We start from the raw sequence: 23,399 nt of genomic DNA, 5'->3' as shown, positions 1-23,399 counted from the left end.
GCAATTTCTCTGAACATTGCACGGTCTGACCTTGTGGTGAATTTGCTGGGACGTCCACTCCTGGGAAGATTGGCAACTGTCTTGAATGTTTTTCACTTTTGAATAATCTTTCTCATTGTAGATTGATGGACTTTAAATTGGTTGGAATTGGCCTTATAACCCTTCCCAGATTGATGAGCAGCAACAATTGCTTCTCTTAGATCATTGCTGATGTCTTTCCTCCTTGGCATTGTGTTAACACACACCTGAACGCTCCAGACCAGCAAACTGCTAAAACGTCTGCTTTTATAGAGGTGGTCACACTTGCTGATGATCAATTAATCAAGGGCATTTGTTTAGCAGCACCTGTCTGCTACTTAGCATCTTAATTCCTATGGAAGCAGTAAGGTTGTACTTAGTTTCTCACACATAGCTTCTCCATTTTGGCTGTTTTTTTGTTAAATTAATCATGACACAGTGTAATATGTCATGTGTTGTTGTTCATCTGAGGTTGTATTTACCTAATTTTTTAGACCTGCTAAGGAACAGATGGTTGTTATTATGTCCTGATATGTAAAACCATAGAATTCAAAGAGGGTGTACTTTCTTTTTCACACCATTGTATATACAGAGTGAGAAAGTGGCTTGCCCACACTCAGATAACGGGTCTAATTCTATTTTTTTAAATGCTACATAAAGCATGCTGATTATTAATGTAGCAAACGCTTCATTTGTAGTTATAGTGTACAGTACTGTATACAGTGTGTAGCTAATTAGAGCTGCATCAATTAACATGTGGTTTCTGCGTGATTTTATTTATTTTTTATTTAAGCTTTATTTAATAGTGTTAAACAGTATGAATATAAGATACATATATAGAATGTATTCACATTTTTTTTTAATATATACAGTATTTGCAACATAATTTTTGCTTAAAAAAAATCTATCAATACCTTTTAAAGCTGTGCACATAAGCACAAATTTGTATTTATTTGTAACACGTTATCTATAAGCCATTATTTGACCAGGAATTGTTTCTGTGGTTGATCTTGAGTGCTACACAAGTACAGTAACTAGGCAGTGTCCATCCATGCTACCGTACTTTGTCCACACTCTTGCCCACTATCACATATATTTCAAAACCGCGTTTGGTTCTTTACCTAATCACATTCTTAATTTAATAATATATTTTTCATATGTATGTATGTATGTCTTTATTTGTATAGCGCCATAAAATGTACATAGCGCTTCACAGTAGTAATACATGTCATATAAATAACAAATATAAATAACACATCATGGGAATAAGTGCTTCAGACATACTGTAAAAGTAACATTAAGGAAGGAGTCCCTGCTCCGAGGAGCTTACAATCTAATTGGTAGGTAGGGAGAACGTACAGAGACAGTAGGAGGGAATACTAGTAAGTGCGTCTGCAGCATTGCAGTGTATGCATTGTTGTATGTAAGCTTTCTCAGGCAAATTTAGATGACATTTTTTTATGTTGAGGGATATAGAATTTAATAAGCCTACTAGGATGCTTTTCCACCTTACATGTTTTTTTTTTTTTATTTTTTTTTTAAATAGGTGGTATGGGTGATTTATGTCTTTTATTTGTAATTTTGTTTTTAATTTTCTTCGGGGATGACAACATACTTTACTTTTCATATTGAAAATACATCGAATTAAAACAATTCTTGCAAGTGCAACGCTGTTTCCCCCACCCTCTGGGAGATGAGACTGCTACTGAGTGTAATGGGGGGCAGTTTACCTGTAGGCTCACAGGAGGCCTGAACCTCTGCTGCTGGGAGCCTGGGGTGTACCTGGTTGGTTCCGGTGACAGCTCCTCCACCTGCGAAGGATCCGGGTAGTACCGGATAACCCCCCCCTCACAGAACCAATTCAATAATACACATGCAGTATATGGAAACAGGTTTACTAAACATGCAACTTATACGTAGAGCAAGTGATACTATTACACCACACACATATGTACACGGCTATACAATACCTCCACAATACAGCTCAACCCCGTTACAGCGCAATCCGCTATAACGCGGATCCGCTTATAACGCAGTTTGAGCATGGACCCCGAATATTTAATTATTTATTTATTTTTTGCACGCACACACACTGCACACGCTCACAGCACACTGCACACACTCACAGGACACACTCACAGCACACTGCACACACTCACAGGACACTGCACACACTCACAGCACACTGCACACACTCACAGCACACTCTCACAGCATGCACACAGCCGCCCCCCCTTCCTCCCTACCTTTGGTGTGAGCTGCTGGGGCATCGCGGGGCTGGGGGATTGGTGTGGGGATCGGTGCGGGGCTGGGGGGGTGATCGATGCGGAGCTGCTGGCGGGGGGGATCGGTGGGGGATCGTTGTGCAGCTGCTAGGGGAAGTGAGGCTGCTGGGGGAAGTGTGAGGGGAGTGCGGGGAATGCTGGAGGAAGTATGGTGGCTGCGGGGGGACGTGTAGGCTGCCGGCGCTTCACTCCACCTCTTCCCCCCATCCTCCCCCTTCCTCCCGATCAGGCACGCGGCGGCCATTTAAAAAAAAATTAGCGCGACCCCGGTTATAGTGCGGTCGGATTGAGTGGCCCCCGAGGACCTCGCTATAACTGGGTTGAGCTGTACTTTGGGTGCAGGGGGCACCAGTCTCCAAGTGTCCAGCCCCAATTGTCTCTCTCCCACCCCAAGTGTGTGACAGCGCTGTCCACAGTAAAGTATATAGTTGGTGCACTTGTAGTCTGTGTGATACCTGCTGGCTGCTCCAGCACCCGGTATCGCCAACTAAAGACAGGGGTCCGTCCGGTCCCACGCCATCACCATAAGCGATGGCGTCCGCCTCTATGTGGGGTGGTATCCAGCTGGAGGGTCCCACCTTAACAGTCTTTGCTTTGCGGTGGTGGTCTGAGCCCAAATCACAGGTACTGTATTTCGTCGCTGTGTCCCTGACACTACAGATGCTAATTGGGACAGTGTCCCTATCTAAAGGGCTTGCCCCTGAAGCAGCCACAATCTTATAGTGACTCAGGGTCTACCTTAGGCCTAAGAGGGGGTAAACTAGGCCTAGTCCAGGGAAGCATAGCTCCCTAGACACTACCTATTTATTCCAGCTCCCTCTTCATACTGGCACGGTCCTCAGAGTGTCAAATGTAAAAATTCCCGTGAATGTTGCAGCCCTATTGGCTGTTCGTGCCCATGTGATATATAGCCCCTGTGCATTATGGGGCTTGTAGTTCCCCTGCGGAGCTCAGCAGGTAATGGCCACCGCTTACGCGCCATCTAGTCTAATGGCCGCAACACCGCCAGAATCCTCTGTGCATGTGCAAATCGCCTCTGCGCATGCGTGGCATTTCCAAAATGATGGTGCCCTGTGGAGGGAGCCGCCCCGCACCTCTGACGACTCACTCGCCATCCTGAATGCCCACAATGCTCTTGCAGTCTCCCTCGCCTAGCCGCACTCTCCCCAGCCCTATCGGGAGGTAAGGGGGCCAATGGGGAACCCAGGGGGACCTGACCACACAAGCAAAGCAATCCAAACCCCTCTGGCAGCAAAGGGGTGAAACATTCAGACAATGGCAGAACAAAGTATACTTGCGTAACTGTGTTTCCCTGACCCAATCGCAGATAGGGGCCATTACAGTGTGTATGGTGCACATACCTGCTGGCAACAGGAGGTCTGAGTCATCTGGCGATGGTAGTGGGGACTCAGGAACAGGCTTCTGGGGTTCATACCCCACATATCTCTTTAACAGTGCTGCGCCTCCATCTGCCGCAGGCTTCAGGATTTGAAGGTGATTTCCCACAGTATAACTTGTTATCTCTCCACCCCCATCCCCCAGTAAGGTCATTCATCAGGCAGGAGGTATATTGCAAACAGGAATTGGTTTAATACTATACTCTGCAATAACAGGAACAAGGCAGGATCTGCCCAATACAGTCTCTCAGGATTCACCGGATGATGGTCCATGGACCGCCACTACAGGCCAAGGGCACCCGCATCCGTCCTAGCTCTTCCCCACCTCCCTAACAGAGACAGAGGTATGGTCCACACTCACTCTCCCCCGGAGGGAAGAGCACATGGGAAGGCCCCAATCTCAGGCTCCCAGTTGTTTGAACTGTCCTCCTCAGAGGGGGAATGGCACTACTAACTTTAGGGCATCCTGCTCTTAAGTACAGCCAGGAGGCGTGCAACATAATGTCCCAGCTACAACAGGATGTACCACCCCCTGCTGTCACTCAAGTTCAGTACCAAAGGAAGGGGGAAAACCACATTCCAACTACTGGCAGCCTGATTGTACCAGTATTTACTGCAAGCCCAAGGGCAGAATAGTAGCCATCAGGTGACCTGGCTACACACTCCCTCTGGTGGATTCCCAGCGACCCCGCTTGGGTACAACATTTTGGGTACTATCTTTGAATGAACCTGAACATAACAAGAACATTTCACATGAATATCACATTAGTATGCATGATATACAGTTCTCTGTGAAAACAGCACATGTTGAGGTGTTTGAATATACACATGCAAAACGGCTGTCATGCTAACATAGGTTCCTCCAACATGGAGAACCTTCTTATATTAGTGCTCCAGTTTTAATGGCTAACTGATGCTCTGTACTACCGGGCACTGTCACTGAAAAACACTTTTAAGGTAGTCTGCTCATGCATGATGTACTGGATTTAAAGCGAAAGCCGAACGACATTCCTGGTAACATAAGGGCACCCACAACCCGGCAAGTTAGTAGGCATGGAATCTAAGAACGCAGAAATATCCCGCCAGGATAACCCCATGGAGCTTTTCTCAGAACTACAAATACCCCAATCTGATTGATAGTCCACCATAACCTCACTAACCCAGGGCAGGGAAGCATGAGGTGAGGCAGACTAAAAACTGGGGAAATACTCAACAATAGTTACAGTATCTGTGTATTTTCCTTAATGGCCGTATCAGAAAAGTCCCTCAACTCCGCCTCTTTGGGGCAAGTCTCACTCTCCTCACTCTCCTCAGAGCTAAACTCAATAGCCTCATCCCCAGTACTATACTCATGCTCAACATCCCCTCCAACTGGTTCCTGGAAATAGAATTCAGATTTCAACCTGTTTTTCTCCCACCTCGCCATACGTTTGAAATTTACTGGCATGTCTAGGTTCAGGCAAAACAGTTTCTATAGGAAAATGAGAAACATTGTCCTTAATCTGCTCCACTTCCCAAGGTGGTACTCCTTCCATACCGGCAATATACGACTCTATCGGCGGCGAAAACGGTTGCTCCTTAGCATAGTTCTGGTGCTCAGCCAAAGTCTCACGTATGAGTGGTAGCCCTGTCACTGGGCTGGAAGCTTTTGGACGTCCAGGAAAATGCCTACGAACCCCTCTCGGAGATTGTGTACTTGGAGCAAATGTAGCAGGGGCGGTACTCACCATAGTGGGAATCGGCCACTTCTCGTCCGCCCCGGAAGGATGTCGTTAGGTTCTGGCATCACGGAATCTCGATCAAGATTTGTGCCTTCGTCCTCGGCATCGGGGCTGGCACCGGAAGGTACCGTTTCAGCGGTCATTGCCATCGGGTCCTGCTGGGAGTAAGGAGGTCGTTCCTCACCATTCCACGGATATAATGGAATCCCGATTGGCACTGGAGGAGCAGTCCGGCTACTGTTCGAGTCGCTGAGTCTCGTCTCCCATGAAAGGCTACGCTGTTGCTCAATTCTCCCAGATGGGACTTCCAGACTAAGCTACGCCATCGTTTGGAATCTCCAGCAAAGTCCTGGTCTTTAAGGACAACAGTAGAACCACACACCGGTGGTTGCGGCATCATAGGGGTCGAGCTGCGGCGCATGCTGGATGTAGATTTCGGCCCTTCGACTCGCTCAGGGATCGGCTCCAGTGGTGGAACCGTCTCGGATACTGAGCCAGCCTCCGCAGTACGGAAAGGAAGCTTCCCATCATCTGACCCGGTTTCAAAGTAGGACCTCTTTCCAGGCAAACAAGATGTAGACGAGGGCAGGTAGGGTGTGAAGTAGCTGGCACCACAGGCAGGGCACGTAGCTTCACAGCCCAGGTCTTGACCCGGTTAGGCACAAGTTTGGCATAGACGCATCATGCGGGTGGCATCCCCAGTTATTACTTCTAGGTATCCCCCGGGCAGGGAACAAAAACCTGCTGCACATCCCACCATTTTTGATTGGACTAAAATGTGTGGAGGCAGAAGCACAGGTAGGATAGCTCTGCCGTCGCTGCTGGCTCCGAAGAATGGGTGCAGTCGGGCACTTCCGACTCCTCCCTTATCTTTGGTAGTCAATGAGCATTGGTTATCACCTGCCCCCCTCCCTCTGGTGGAGATTAGAGGAGGGACCTACAGTAACACGGCGTGACTCTGACCCCTAGATGAGCCATTCACATCATGGGGGTGGAGTCCTGGTTTTCGCACCATACCTGGATCCCAAGTCCCCTGAAGTAGGGTGCACCCATTAGCACGTGGTTCAGCACCTACACCGAGCACAACCTCGTGGCTGTCGGCGGGAAGCCTGGTGCCATTTTGAAACAGTTCACATATTGGTTGAACCTGGGCAGTTATGACAGGCTCCTCGATCTGAAGAGCAGGCATGCCGTCTGTAGCCCCACCCATAAGCACAATGTCCTCACTGTCTTCTCCCTCTGTTGGGACTAGAAGTCCTAAGCAGCACAAAAAGGGCGCGGTTATGGCTTTCGCACCACTCCACAACATACTTGCAACACTGGTTTCTGCAGTTTGCAACTCTACCATGCTGTCTGTGGGGTTCTGGTGGGAACTAATTTCCTGCGGATCTCTACAGCACATGGTTGCGATCTACTAAGAGTAGGATGTACCTCAGGTTAGCAAAGCTCCATCTCGATACGCTGCACGCGATTGCAGTCCATTACAAGCATTCAGTGGTTCTTTAGTCTGGCTACTGGCTAGTAGTACTCTGGGTTCTTCCATATGCAGTACTGAGCGTCACCTCCTCTTGGCTGCCAACATCGTAGACCCTTCCTTCAGGGGCTCCTGAGACTTCCAGGTACACCCCCTACTAGGCATCCCGACTACCCACCTCAGGGCGACTTAGAACAGCAATAGCCTTCTTGTATCTAGACCATTAACCTGATAGGGCAGTCTAGGTCATCTGTGCGAGGTTACAAGGTACACCATCCCCCTGACTACATCTAGGCTCCCTCCTTCATTCAGTACTTGCTCTGGAAGCGTACCTTGTTACTTCCAGCTTTGTATCGCTGTAAGCCTGTCCTGCTACAATATCTCAGCAGCGCCTCAAAATGTAACAGTTTTTCCCCCACCCAATCACAGATAGGGGCCATTACAGGGTGTATGGTGCATATAGCTGCTTGCAACAGGAGGGATGAGTCATCCGCCGATGGTAGTGGGGACTCAGGAACAGGTTTCTGGGGTTCATATCCCACATATCTCTTTAGAAGTGCAGCGCCTCCATCTGCCGCAGGCTCCAGGAATTGAAGGTGATCTCCCATGGTAGATCTTGTTACCTCCCCCCCCCCCCCCCCCCCAGTAAGGTCACGCACCAGGCAGTAGGTATATTGCAAACAGGAACGGGTTTATTACTGTACTCTGCAGTAACAGGAGCAAGGCAGGATCTGCCCAATACAGACTCTCAGGATTCACCAGATGATGGTCCCTGGACCGCCAATACAGGCCAAGGGCACCCGCAGCCATCCTAGCTCTTCCCCACCTCCCTAGCAGGTGCAGAGGTGTGGTACACACTCGCTCTCCCCTGGAGGAAAGCGCACATGGAAGGCCCCAATCTCAGGCTCCCAGTTGTGGGACCTGCCTTCTTCAGAGGGGGAAGGGCACTACTAACTTTAGGGTGGTCCTGCCCTTACGTACAGCCAGGAGGCGTGCATCCCATTGTCCCAGCTACAACAGGATGTACCACCCCTTGTTGTCACTCGAGTGCAGCACTAAAGGAAGGGAGAAAACCCCATACCAACTACTGGCAACTACTGATTGTACCAGGGTTTACTGCCAGCCCAAGGGCAGAATAGTAGCCATCAGGTGACTACACTTGTCAAATGTTAAAGATTCTATAGTTGGTGCATCCAATTTTGGGATTAAACAATCGTTTCTGTACAAATGAAGTACTAAAGAGATTTTTCATCAAATGATTTTTTCAAAAGACATTTAATAACTAAACAATTGCTGTAACTAAAAAGGAGAAATAAATGCGTTGCGTACAAATGCTGCACATACAAAGTGCTATGTGGGTCATTAAATAAACACAGTAGAACAGGTCCATATCTGTAATCAGAATTGTGAAACGATATCTGGTAAGATCTAGACCAGGGGTGTTGAACTCATTTCATATGAAGGACCTGATTAGATTTCATTCGAGCCATACATATAATACATTTTCAAAATATGTGTATAAAACATAGTACTGTACTTGGGCAGTATGCTAGATGTCAGCATTAAGCTCACTCCCCCCCCATCTTTCTCCCTCACCCCCCCTTCCCTCTCACTTCCACGTCGTCTCTTTATTTCTCTCCCTACTTCCCACACTCACCCCCCCACACACTCTTAGTGTTCCCACCCCTCACACACTCTTTTATTCCCTCCCACTTAATATTCCCCCCTCAAACTTAATATTCCCCCAAAAACGCTTAATATCCCCCTCCACTCTGTTTATATCCCCCCTCCACTCTGTAATACCCCCTCTTCCCTCTGTTAATATCCCCCTCCACACACTCTTAATACCCCCCACTTAATATCTCCCCTAACACTTAATATTCTCCCTCACACTTAATATTCCCTCGTCACACTTAGTATCCCCATCACACGTAATAGCCCCACACTCTTAGTACTCCCCCTACATACACACTCAATACCCCTCCAACACACTCGTAATAGCCCACCCACACAAAGTTTTAACACCCCCCACACACACACACACTTTGAATACCCCCAGACACATTCTTAATACCCCTCCCTCACACGTAATATCCCCACATGAAACGATATCTGGTAGGGGGCAGGGTCTTGTGCTGCTTCTTCCATGCTGCTTCTGCACCTGACTAAAGCTGGATCCCACACAAAGGCTCCTTCGCAACGTCTTCCTTCCCTCATAATGGTGCGGCGACATCAAATGGTGGCGTGTTGCTATGACAACGGGACGTCACATGACACTGTGACATCATGCAGCATCATGTTGTCATGGTGACACTGCACCATGGGGTTGCGCTGCCATGACAATGTGACGGCACATGACGCTACTCCGTTTGACATATCAGCGCCATAATGAAGGAAAATACTGAAAGACATCATGAAGGAGAAGGTGAGTAAGTTACAGAGACCCCGCACTCTACCTCGAGAATCAGTTTAATTATTGTGGGGAAGAGCGCTGGGCTTCTGTAACTGTGGGGATCGGTGCACCGCCGTCAATCCGGTCCTGCTTCCCGTACACCAGCTCTCCCCTAATGTCCTACAGTGGCGGCCGCCTTAGTCCTCCTGCGGCCGTTTCAGCGCGACTTTTAAAACCGTGGGCAGATGCAGTGTTTGATGCGGCATGTCCCGGCATTTAAAGCCGCGGCCGCGTGCATTGTACAATACTAGCGTATTAGCGCTGTGCTTATTTAATTGTTTTCAACTGTTTTCAACATTACAGTCTCACAGTTATGTGAGGTCTGTATTAGAGGTACACAAGCAAGCTACTGTAACATTATGGGCGGCGGGCGTGCAACTTTATGGGCGGCGTGCTGTATACAAACTTTCACTGATAACTACAGTACTATTGGCGCTGTCTCGGCATGAATGCGGCATGAACGCGGTGAAGTGCGTGGCATTCGAAAAATAAATACCCAAACATACCGGAGATGTTGGAGAATAAAAGGGGCCGTGACAGTAGTACTTGGTCTGCGGACCCCGGCAGAAGGGTCCGGCGGTGCCGCATGTGCCCTGGTCATATCTTTGACAGCCCTGATCTAGACTAATCACAAGTAAACATGTTCAAAACACTTACATTAACTAAATCAGAACAATATTTACTAAGCAGCGCTATTCCATAAATTCTGTTCTGGCACCAGAAAATACACCCCATAGCTCATTCAAGTGAATGAGCTGTAAGGGATCTTCCGGCACAGAAAGATGTGTTAGGGCAGAGCACCACAGAACATATCAGACGCCTTCTACATAGAAGACTTTTAAACAAGCAAAACTTTGTTTACGGATTTTTCTTTAATATTAGAGAGATGCAAATTGTTTACTGGTTTGCTAAGCATGCAAAATAGGCTGGGGGAGGTTTCGCAAAAGTGACACGCATTGCTAAATGTTTTTGCCACAAATTAAATGTGCAAGGTCACTTAGCCCTATACTGTCATTCACTGCTGTTTTTGCTACATTCTGCTGAAAAGTGTTGAAATTCAGGTGAAATAGGTTAAAAAAAAATGTTTTTTTCTAAAGTGAAAACGTTTGTAACACAGATTTGAAGATATTCGCACATATGAGTTAATTCATTAACGTAGACCAACTCCGTTACAAAAATACATTTTAGAATACAGTATCTTAGGAAGTTGATCTGTACTGTTGGTTTGTGGCTTGGAAAGTAGGTTGAACTGTAAATGAAAAGGAAAGGAGAAAACGGAGCACTAATTCCACTGCTTGCTTGAAAAAACACAGAGGTGCGTTCCCATAATAAAAAATGAAGTTTAATGGATCAAAAACAAACAAACAGAGCACCTACGCGTTTAAGGCTTGTAGCCCTTTATCAAGGTAAATAAAAACAGCTTAAATGTTTAAATACCAGATCCTCGCGCTGCTCTGTTTGTTTGTTTTTGATCCATTAAACTTCATTTTTTTTTTATTATGGGAACGCACCTCTGTTTTTTCAAGCAAGCAGTGGAATTAGGGCTCCGTTTTCTCATTTCCTCTTCTGCTGATCTTCATCAATGGAGGCACATTATACCCCTGGATCAAGTGGACACTGCGGCTCCTCAATTCACGACTTCAAGTATTGCATGTGAGTTCATTCCACTTTCCTTTTCCATCAGTGGCTGCAAGGATCTTTATTGTTGATATACCCCATATTATCACTATGATGTTGTTCTGATGCTGGACACCGGCAGGTGGGTCCTTACCTCAGTGCTTGTGGGATTACATTTTCCAGCTATACATCCAAAGTGCCCTTGGGAGTATTATATCCTAGCCTTACTCATTTTCCTTGGAGGGGTACTCCATCTAAGACTTTGCTTGTTATTTTCATACTAGCTGCTTTTTGTTTTAAGAGCACCGTACAACCTTGTTTTTCTGAACTGTGAATGAATTCTGTCAGTGTCCTGGACTGCTATAATGTCTTGTCCTGAGAGTTTACTGTCACGGGAGACCAGCGCTTTTAACACCAAAATACCCGGATCCCTTGATTGAGCAAAGCAAGAGATAAAATAAATTGTAATTTATTTACAGAATGAACATACACAGCTTAGTTTACAAAAAACACTTGAAATACACTTACTGGGACGCTGCAAAACAAAATCTTCTATTCCCGGAACAAAATCTTTAGAAATAGTCTCTAGGCACAATTTCCCAGGAGCGGGAGTTGTGCGCAAACAGAGCCGAAAACAGTATTTGGATAGTGGCGCCTCTCGCAACCACTGTTTCTCCTCCGCAGCTGTTTACTTCGTTCTATCACAACAGAATTGGTTCTGGATTTCTTAGTTCTTACGAACTCTTGACTTGTGTTACGATGTTGCAAAGTTTAAAATCCAGGTTAGATGAATCCCACTCCTGATCGGCTGCAGGGATTCTTATACAGTAAAAATCCCTATCTGTAACCTCTGCAGCCAATCTCGTTCGTGGGAATAATATTCCCATCTGTCCCAGAGTTGCCCATACTTGACAAACCTGGCAGAGGGGCTTCTTAGTTTGCTAAGGGCAAGCACGAACCTTGCACCTTTGCCGCTTAGCATACAGACCAAGCCCTTTTACCTGGCAACATTTTGTCTGAGCTGGCCGCACATCTGGGCCAGTTGCCCGGACATTTGCTAAAATGGGGTACTTGGATTACCCCTCCTCAATTCACACTTTAGTCGGCAAACTCTTTTCAACTACAAACTTTTTCAGACACTGTGGAACCAAACCAGCGGGATGTCTAGAAGTCCGAGTTACATATGCATTGCGCCCCTCACATGAGTTTCCTGCTATACACTTCTAAAGTACAGTAATTACAACTAAAATGTTTCCCTCTGTTCCAGCCATCGGAATGAAATTCCCCTTACGCCTATAATGTTGGAACAATTAAAATAGGGGGACTTTCATTCATCAACTTTTTAAAAACTTTATAAAAATTGCGTTATAACCTTTTTCAAGATTTTACCCCACCAGCGCTCACAGCAAATCTCAGCACGCTAGGACCTTCCTAGCAGAAGTTAGCTAACAGCCGTGCGCTGTGCTGTGGGTTTCTGGGTTTTAAAACCATTTTTCCTTTGCGTGTTTTCAGGGAAACACTGCTATTGAAATACATTTTTCAGTAGAAATAACATTATTCTCGCCACCTTATACCTGGTGGGATACACACAGACATTTTTATTAAAAGCACAGTGTTACTGCCATTACTGGGTCGCAGGGCTGACAATCTACATTTTCCAATAAGGATCAGGGGCACCCAGCCGGGCAACATACCTTTATTTACTATCCTGGGTACCCCTTCACCATCACATTTACCCAGTGCTGAATGATGAAATAATGCTAATTCAGTGTTTCGCTTGAACACTTTAGTGCTCTAGAGCAGAAGTGGTTCAACAAATTATATTTGAACTTTGTAAAGTAACACTCAAAGAGAGGAGGCAAGTAGAAAGCCATGTCAAAATATTCCATTACAAGAAGTTATACTGTCATGATACCTTTTCTGTTTCTCCAACAATCAAAATCTTTCTCTGACCATACTGTTGAGTAAAAAGCTTGTTCATTTGTGTAGAAAAATGTACAATTTCAATATTGTAACATTAATATTAACTGCAGATTGGGTCCTTCCTCCTAAATTCTGTGCTTCCAAACAGAATCTTGGTGCAAGATTATCTTCTCTCATCTATCTATCTATCTATCTATCTATCTATCTATCTATCTATCTATCTATCTATCTATATATATATATATATATATATATATACACGATCCTGTTTAATGTACTGTAGGCAGTGCAAGAAGCAATTATTTTACATACTGTAAGCTGCTTCTTTTTCTTGATTTCATAATGTACTTCATTGTACAGTAATATCCACTAATAGTTTACAGTTTTTAGAGAATTTATGATTGGAACAAAAATGTATTATTGGTGTGTAACTCAATCTGCGGCAGGTTGATCGTTGGACACTAGTAAAGCTACAGCACAGATTCAGCACAATTTAAGTTCAGTTTGAGGCACGAAGAAGAATGCTGATGAACGGAGCCGACCACAGCCCACTCACAGTACCCCGCGCCCACAAAGTCAGTAATGCTGGCTGCCCTGAAGGCCTGTACCTCAGGAAGCAGGAGTTCCCCGGACCTGAAATTAATGCGGTTGAGCTCCAGAGACCCCATGCTTCAATCCTATGTACTAATAATAATAATAAAAATAGTGCAACTGTTGTAAGAGCTGCGCCGGGAGACACAGAGGGAGGGACTGCTTCTCTCTGCTCTCTCTGCATAGCTCTTACAGACTGGTGGCGGCACGGTGGGATTAACACGTGGCAGTCCCATTCACAAGCAGGGACTACCACTGAGTTAATCCTTCTGGGAAATTCTCTCTGCACTAGGCCGTGATCGCACTTAGGCAACGCTCCAAGTGCTGCATGGCGAAACTTGAAACACGCCACATCTGTACATCAGCATTTACTACAAATGTAAAAGAAAATGACAATACCTAATGTAAAAATAGTGCTTTTTTTGGCTTAGAAATGAAGGATATTTAGGGCAGAACCAATAACAGGAGATGACAGTCGATAATGCTGTCCCGGGTCCGGTTAGTGTAGGTACCCAGCCTCCTTCCAGCATGTCAGTTACCTGCAGGAGGCAGCTTGAGCTACAGGAAGCTCAGAGAGGGGGAAATTCCTTTCTCTTGGCTGAGCACTGAGAGGGCGGAGCCTCATTCAATGGGCAGAGCCTCGGGGAGAGTAGAGGAGAGCAGTTCAGGGCTGGAGCATGTGACAGAGACAGGGTTAGAGGATGGGACAGACCATTGGGAGAAACACAGACATGAAAGTGTTAACATAAAAATAGAGAGGAAGAGACAAGGTAAAAGAAAGAGACACAGGAGGGAAAAAAGAGTGGGGATAAAGTAAGTAAGATGTGAAAAGTTAACAAAATTCTGGGGAGAAGATAATCTTGATTATAAAAGTGGGGATGACAAGAAACACCTAGGGGATGGGGGCGGGGAGGGGGGGGGAGAGAAACATGGATTAAAGAAAGAGAATAAGATGAGTGGGAAGAGAAGAGAGACTAAGCATGTGAGATATGAAGGGTGTAACTATGAAGACAACGACATGCTGGGGTGGGAGAGAAGAGAGATTCGGAGGGGGAGGGGAAGAGGAGAGCAAATATGCTGGGGGTATGAGGGAAAGACATTCTTGGGGGACGAGGAGAGAGAAATTCTGGGTTGGAAGAGGAGAGAGAGACATTTTGACGGGATGAGGAGAGAGACATTCTGGGTGGAATAGGAGAGACAGACATTCTTGGGGGATGATGACAGAGACATTCTGGGGGAGGAGGAGAAACACATTCTGTGGGAAGAGGAGAGACATGCCAGGGGGAGAGGAGAGAGAAAGATGCTGTGGGGAAGGGGAGAGATATATGCTTGGGAGTGCAATGCTTGGGAGAGAGAGGATAGAGACATTGAGGGGAGATGAGGACATTCTGGAGGGGTAAGAGGAGAGAGAGAGACATGCTGGGGGGGAGAGAGAAATACATGCTGGGAGTAAGAGGAGAGAGGCTGGTGGGAAGAGGGAGAGAGATCCCGGGGGGAGGAGAGAGACATTCAGGTGGGAAGAGGAGAGACACACACCAGGGGATGAGTGAGAGAGAGAGAGAGACATGCTGGGGAGGTGGGGGGGAGGGAGTGAGGAAATAGACAAACATGCTGGGGGGGGGGGGGAGACAGGCATGCTGGGGGATGAGGAGAGAGATGCTGGGGGGGGGGTAGAGTGGAGAGACATTCAGGGGGGAAGAGGAGAGACGCATACCAGTGGATGAGAGGAGAAAGCAACACATTAAGGGGGAAAGAGGAGAGAGAGTGAGAGACGTGTGTGGGGGGGAGGGGGGGGGAAGAGGAGATAGGAAAACATGCTTGGGCGGAAGGAGAGAGAAACTCATTTGGGGGAAGAGGATTGAGAAAGATGCTAGGGGTAGAGGAGAGAGAAACATGCTGAAGGAAGAGGAGAAAGAGGCATGCTAGGGGGAGAGGAGAGCGATGCAGGGGAGGAGAGACATTCTGGGGGAAGAGGAGTGAGACATACTCGGGGACAGAGGAAAACATGAGGGGGGCGAGTAAAGAGACATGACAAGGCAAAGTAAACTGAGGTAGAAGTATTTGGTAATATTTGTGGGAGGCCCATTCTTCAAATTTGTCCTGAGCCCCAAAAATATGTTGGCAGCCCTAATTCAGTTTCTTTGCACGTGGGACCACATTGAAAGTTCTTAACAGTTTTGTCCTTTAACCATACCCTGGATTGTTTACTGTAGGGTGGCACTGCAATGGATTATTCATAATAAATAACATCAGTTGAAGCACAGAATCTTACTTTTCAGACAAGGTCTGGTAAATTCTGAGGCACTTTAAAAAGAGTTTCAGTTGCTTATTTTAGAAAAGATAGAACATGTGCTATGTTAGTGTTTTTTTTTTGTTCTAAATGTAAGTTCCTAGTTCATACTGTAGGTTCAAATGCATTGAATGCTTTAGGTTTTCACTGCTGTGTCACACTTGCAATAGAAATCACACGAGTAAAGGAAAACCTTTCCATCCATATCTATAAATTGAACTTTCATATGTTGCTGTCAAAAGTGTTCTTTTAAATGACATTGAGCTAAAATAACATATTACTGTGTCCGTGCAAAGAGTTTTTATTTCTTTTGCATTTCACCATGAGTTATTTGCATTCGATAATGACATTCTACAGCTCAAATAGAAAAATGTGAATTGTTTTATGGCGATTGCAAATGGCAACATTCTGTTTTTTTTGTAAAAAAAAAAAAACTTGCGAAAATCATTCTGAAAAAAAGCCCACTGATTTCAAAGATGTCGATTGAAGTAAATGGGCCTTAAGTTGTCTTTCAGCACAAGATGGTGTCTTCTGGAATAGGTCAGTTTGGTAAATATGGGCTTTTATCTATTTTTAGACTTACTGTACATCAGAAGCATGGCATAAATATTAGCCAGGGCCCATTTTATCTATAGATAAATCCATCATTTATGAAATATTGTCAAGTGACCGTAAAATAAACCATATGGACTTTTTTTTTCTATTTTGTGATTTTTGTTAAAGGATTGTGAATGATATTTCAAACTATGGATATTTGTACAACTGTACACTAACATTTATAGCAAAACCTACTATCGTTCGTAGCATTTTGTATTACATTAGTCCATGAACTGTCATTTATTAAACACAGTTTCAAGCACTGTAGGACATGATAAAAAGAAGTTATGTGGTGGTTTGTTTCAGCACAGCATCCTCGATTGCCTTAGACAGTAGGTTTTATTTTTTTTCATGAAACAGCTCTGAAGGGCGTCTGCACATTAGTCTTCTATAGAACGAAAAATGTCACAGAGCTCTGTAGGTACTGAACATCTTTAATGGGTCTAAAAGCCGAACAAGTTTTTCTCTTCCACTTCCAGAAGCTACTTTCACAGTGAAAAACCATGATTGCATTAAGCCCAGGAAAGGGAGGACATCACAGAATAAGTAAATAAAAACAAAGCATAAATGAGTAACAAAAAAAAAAGTAGAAAGAAAGGAGAACAGAAATGTAAGTAAAAGAATACTGCATCTCTAGCAGGAAAGTAATTTTTTTTAATCAAGGGTAATTATCCGATATAAAGCCACCAAATCAGTACAGAAAATCTATCAAGTGAAAAATCATTGATACCCTAGTTACCAAAGCATTACAGTACCTTCCATTTTTTATGCATCCTTGAGTGTGTGTTAACAGCTTTCCACAGTTTTTAATAGCAGGCGGGGAGAGGCAGGGATGGAGTTTACATGTCTTGTGCTAAACGTATATTTCTTTCTTGGTTTCATATGATCTGAGGTTCAATAAAAGCCACTCTAAAGTTGAAAATATTAGTCCTGTTGGTAAGAGGAGTAATGCCTAATGTACAAATAGAGTAGCAAATTAATGAAGATGTGGAAAGTTAATTGCTGATCAACAATACAGAACCGTTTAAGTACAATTAGTCTGTGAGTGTGATAAATAAATGCATAGAACAAATTACATTGCAGCCCTGTAACCTTTGGTCACTTGAATACCGGTTGATCTGTTTACATTACATTTAATTGTCACGTAATTAAAGGAAAGTGAAATAAAGCGGATCATCTTTAAATGTCTTTACGAAAAAATAATGTATATGTATCAAGGTGAAGGTGGTGACGTTCTGGGACAAATTTCACCAGATTTATCAAAGAAAAATCCTATTGCTTTCAGCTTTTTTTATTACATATGGTGCAGAAATTTTGCCCCAGAATTCTACCACTTTTGGCTTGATTGATATACCCCAAAGTATTTGAATAGTTTTTTATTTTTTTTGGCAGAATGCTGATTCTCTTAGTGAGCATTTTGTTTAATTCTATATACTAAATGTTCAGTAATTGTATGACCTCAATTATCTAGAAGAAGTAATGTGCCACTGTTTGCAGGTTTACCTCACAGCAGGCACCGTGTATGGATTAGAAGGACAGCTCAATGAGATTGAGGACTCTGCTCGCAAAATCAACAGTGTCACCACCGAGTTAGAACTGGCTGACCTTGAAGATCAAGTGGCAACAGCAGCAGCCCAAGTTCATCATGCTGAACGCCAGGTAGCCCTTTTTGCATTGCACACCTAGTTAAATCTACATAGCCTTTACAAACTGCTCCCCCCACCTCTGTTGAAATAGTATTTTACATGACATGGGGAGGGGAGCAGAGATTCACAACTCTAGTCCCAAGAACCACTAACAGTGCAGGTTTTAAGTGTACCCCTGCTTGAGCACAGGTGATTCAGTCAAAGTGATTGGGCTACCTGTGCTAATGCACTTTTTACACTTTTAATGTAAAGAGGGTTAAGGCTGCACTCCACAAATAAGATAAAGCATACAGTTTACCGGTGCTGCTGGTTCAAGGAAGTACCTGCCAGGGAAAATCCAAAGTACACTCAGGAAAAATGGATCCAGCGCTCCACGGATTTCTAAATAAGTAAATTTATTGTGCCACACAACGTTTCGACCAATAGGTCTTTCTCAAGTGACTAGGCAATTTACTTATTTAGAAATCTGTGGAGCGCTGGATCCTTTTTGCCTTTTTACACTTTTAACATGACAATATCATTTTCTGTATGACCCTACTCTTTGGCACAGAACGAAATGTAGTGGTGTTTGATGTTATCTGCAGTAGATAGAGGCTGACCCTTGGTGTTGGAAATGTATTCATCATTTCTGTGTTTCTATGATATGTTTTTGTTGGCAAATATAGGTTACTCTATTGTTAAATATTTGTTTCTAAAACAAAAAGGCATTATAGGAAATATTTTACATTATATATTTCTGAATCGCTCCCATCCCCCTATTTTTAATTTAATGCACTCTTTTGCAGATTTCAGATATTGAGAGTAGGATATCAGCGCTTACAGTCGCAGGCTTAAATGTTGCTCCTTGTGTACGCCTGACAAGAAGACGGGAGCAGAAAAACACCAATCAGGTAGGATCACTGTTACAGATAACCTTGTCTGTTACAAGGTCTACAGTAGCAATTTTTGTATGTAATTATTAATGGAGCAAACCCAGTGTTTTACATAGGATTGAAGCAGGGGGTCTCTGAAGCTGAACTCCATTAATTTCAGCTCCGGGAACCTCTGGTTCCGGAGACACATACCTCTGAAAGGGGTGCCGGTATCTCTTTCACGTTTAAAGCTCCCGCATCACGTGGGCCAATAGGAAGCCACACCAGATGACGTCATGGCTTCCTATTGGCCCACAGGGCATAAAAGTTTTGAAAAGCGGACACTACTGGCACCCCCGACGGAGGGAAGTATCTACGGAAGCAGGGGGTCCCCAGAATGGAAATGAATGGGGTTCAGCTCTGGAGACCCACTGCTTTAATCCTATGTTAAAAAAGAAAAAAAGCCTCAAAAATAAAAAATTGCCTCTTTGATTACCTCTTGAAAACCCAAATAGCATTTATCAATATATATTGATTTGTCAGGCATGTGACAACTTGTTTGCCATTTTTAATGTTTGCTTCATAGCAATATATTGGTCCATAAGTCAAACACAACAGAACATAATGCAGCACATACTTTTTTTGTCAGTAGCAGGTTAAGAAAATTTATGAAAATTAGGTAATAACGCCTAAATTCTAAATTTGCAGTAATCTGGGTACTTATTTAGGATATCTTAGAAAATTCACACTGGCAGCCAAGGTGAGAATTGTTTTTCTGAAGTTAAATTTTCCTTGATAATTGAACAAATTGAGAATGTAATCATTAGGGTACCCAAATAAAGTAAATGCTATTTAAACAGGGGTTTAAGCATTGCTGGTCCATAAAACAGTACAGATATCATGTTTGTGATAGAAATGGTATGATGCATATAAAACAGTTTGTTTCAGTCATTGTTTTATATATATATATATATATATATATATTGTTTTTTTTTTTTTATAGATACAAACAATAGACTCATCCAGGCAACAGCGGAGAAAACTACCAGCAACTCCACTGCAAGGTTTGTAGAATAAACCGTCATTATTACTATTATTTTCATATTGTTATTGCATACAGCCAACCAAATACATATACTTTAGAAGTATGCAGGTATTGATAACCATATATACAATGCAGGAATAAGAGATGCAGGAAAACTCTGTACAAAATAACAATCATTTCTAATGTCACTTAGAAAATATTTATTCTTAAATGTATTGCATATTGAAGGGGAAAAGGTAACACAAAGCTTTCCGTTAATGTAACGTGTCACTTTAATGATTGTATGATAACTTCTGTTGTGTCATTGTAGAGGAAATGTGTAACCTCATAATTGCTGCACAGCAAAACTACACGATGTGTGTATAATTAACACATGAAAAATGAAATACATAAATATAATCTGAAAATACACCAACATGTTCAAAACTTGCATGAAAATGTATAAAAGGTAACATACTAAAAAAATCTGGTGTTCTGGGATTTGTAATGTTTATAACAGGTCCATTTATAAAAGTCTATTAGCTGATAAACTGCGGTAGAGGGACAAATGAGCAAAAGTAAGTACCATATTTATGAAAAAAAGGAATTCTTATGGAAAACAATGCATTATCTGTTTTTATAATTAGCCAATTTAATTTTTTTGTCAATGGTATTTTCACAATTTTGCAGCTGGTAGACTTTGATAAATGGGACACAAAGTGTTTGATAAATAGACACCAAGAGTAAACCTAAATTCTCAGTCACCGAGGTGGAGGACAGATTTAGCAAACAACAAATACAGTTAAAAGCTATGGTTTTTGCTGTATAATAAAGATTGATATATACAGTAGCTCCTTTTTGTATTTGAGTTGCAATTGTGTACCTACTTACCATATAAACTGTTGGGATCAGAGACAAGCTTTTAAAATACACAGTTTTTTTAATCAAAATATATCTTTTGTTTAAGACAGTGGGTGTCAAACGGTGGTTCCTTGATCATTAGTGATACCTAAAACTCCATTTTTTTTAAACTTTCTTTTTATTGGTTTTTCAAGAATATAGCATACAATTATCACATGGGTACCATAAGGTGTACTGTGGGACATACAACATCAATACAAACATGGGAAAGGGTAGACAGTAGAGAATTGGGGTAGGAGGAGGGGAGGGAAGGAAGGGGGGGGGATAGGGTAGAGGAGGTATCTCCATTGTTGTTAATCTCCGGTCCTAGACCGCTGCTCCAGGCTCACACCCATCTGTGTCCACGTGGCACCAGGCATTGAGGCAGGGGGGCGCTCATCCGCCCTCGGTATCCTTGCGACACGGTGCTAGTGTCTTCCCTATGTGCTTTCAACCTCAGTTCCTGTTCGCCTTCAAAGGAGAACCCACCTGATTTTATTAAAGCCAGACGGAGGCATTGCTCACCCCCGGGATATCTGTCTGTGCCAACTAGGGCAACCAGACTTTTTGGAAATTTGGGCCAGTGTCGTTGACCAAACTTGTCAACTTTTCCATCTGGCAAACAAACCAAATTCTGTTCCGAATTTTATCTATTGATGGAATTGCATTCTGCTTCCATAGTGCTGCGGTCTCATAGCCGTAGCAAAGTGTGCAATTAATTTGTTCCCTGATCTAGACACTTCATTCGTGGGCTTACCTAGCAGAAACACCCACGGGTCTAGCTGAATTTTGAGGCCCAAAACGATCCTCTGTAGCCAATCTCTGATTTGAGTCCAGACGGGTATGAGTCGTGGACAAGACCACAGCATATGCACCAGATCTCCCTGTTCCCCGCACTGCCTGGGACAGAGCGGGGAAGCTCCCGCTACGAATTTTGCCAGTCTAACTGGGGTGAGATACCACCTCATTAATACTTTATATGAGTTCTCCTTTAATGTCGTACAAATCGAGCTACTGGCCGTAGCCTTAAAGATCGCGGTCCAGTCTTCGTCTTCTAGCAGCCCTGTCAAGTCTGTCTCCCATTGTGTCATGAACCTGGTTTTGTGTGAGCCGTCGATGTCAGACCTAACCACTTCCCAAACTCCATTTTTTTTAACTGTAAGCAGTTCATTCTGTAGCCTATCACTGTACACAAAGCGGTGCATTCACGTGAATGGAATACTCAGCACCGGTGCACAGCAACAGTGGTCCCGCAGTGAAACAGTAACCTCCGATAATCCAAGGTGAATGAAAAAGTAGCACTTGTGTGGTCTTGTGAAAAATGCCACAAAGGTTTATTGGATGGTGATCGACGTTGTCGGACCGCTTGCCGCACGAGCGCCACTTCTTCATTCATCTTGCCTTTCTATCACTACCAGAATATGAGGGCAGAATCATGTTTTTAGATATTGGTCCAGTAAATAGCATAAAGCATGCTATACATATGTAGAATCCTATGTAAGTACAATGCTCCAAATTAATATTAATATGGAAATGGTTAAAACCAGAGACATAACATAAAACACAGACAAAGCTCAGTGCACATCCAGAAAAACTTATATACGGTACAGTGCCTAAATATACATGTATAAATAACTAATAAATAAAATGGTCTTTTAGTTTAACATTTTGGCCAAATTGTTGTAAGCCCTTGAACCAAACTTCACGGCAGACCACGTTTCAAGGGTCCCTACACTAATATAAATTCTTAATAACCTGTGCATTGCCAGGAAGAATGATTTATAATAAATCTGTCAATATAAGTTGCAAAAGTTCTAAGTCTGATTGAAGCTTTTATTAACCTGTACATTACCAGGAAAAGCACTCTGTAATAGATTTGTCACAATCACACTGCATGCAGGCAAGTTCCCCTGATAGTTGGAGATGCCATGGAGTGAGCTTTTAACCATTTAAATGTGGGAGGGAGTGAGCTTCAATTGGATAGGAGGTTGCCACCCTCCAAAACAGCCAAGACTAGCTGAACAAGAATTATAAAACATACAGAACACCTACAAGCTCAAATTGAACCCCCAAAAATACCCACAACATATATATAAGCATATAAGTTTCACAGAGGAGTGCTACTGAGCATGGCAATATATATTTAAAACCAGAGACATAACATAAAACACAGACAAAGCTCAGTGCACATCCAGAAAAACTTATATACGGTACAGTGCCTAAATATACATGTATAAATAATTAATAAATAAAATGGTATTTTAGTTTAACATTTTGGCCAAATAGTTGTAAGCCCTTGAGCCAAACTTCACGGCAGACCACGTTTCAAAGGTCCCTACACTAATACACTAATATAAATTCTTAATAACCTGTGCATTGCCAGGAAGAATGATTTATAATAAATCTGTCAATATAAGTTGCAAAAGTTCTAAGTCTGATTGAAGCTTTTATTAACCTGTACATTACCAGGAAAAGCACTCTGTAATAGATTTGTCACAATCACACTGCATGCACACTGTAGCACTCCTCTGTGAAACTTATATGCTTATATATATGTTGTGGGTATTTTTGGGGGTTCAATTTGAGCTTGTAGGTGTTCTGTATGTTTTATAA

At 43.4% G+C, this 23,399-nt stretch overlaps 1 protein-coding gene across 7 annotated transcripts in view; it reads left to right on the top strand.

Moving 5' to 3' along the window:
• Nucleotides 1–23,399, top strand: part of MYRIP (myosin VIIA and Rab interacting protein) — a 626,131-nt gene that overhangs the window by 578,908 nt on the left and 23,824 nt on the right. For all 7 annotated transcript variants that reach the window (XM_075586770.1, XM_075586771.1, XM_075586764.1 and 4 more), the window contains 3 exons: nt 17,863–18,024; nt 18,797–18,901; nt 19,866–19,926. In XM_075586770.1, coding sequence (XP_075442885.1) covers nt 17,863–18,024; nt 18,797–18,901; nt 19,866–19,926 — 328 coding nt within the window. The remainder of the gene's footprint in view (nt 1–17,862; nt 18,025–18,796; nt 18,902–19,865; nt 19,927–23,399) is intronic.

Source organism: Ascaphus truei, chromosome 2, assembly GCF_040206685.1.
Source record: "Ascaphus truei isolate aAscTru1 chromosome 2, aAscTru1.hap1, whole genome shotgun sequence".
NCBI classification, from domain to species: Eukaryota; Metazoa; Chordata; class Amphibia; order Anura; family Ascaphidae; genus Ascaphus; species Ascaphus truei.
The sequence above is the reverse complement of the archived record's forward strand: the minus strand, read 5'-3'. Positions and strand labels throughout refer to the sequence as shown.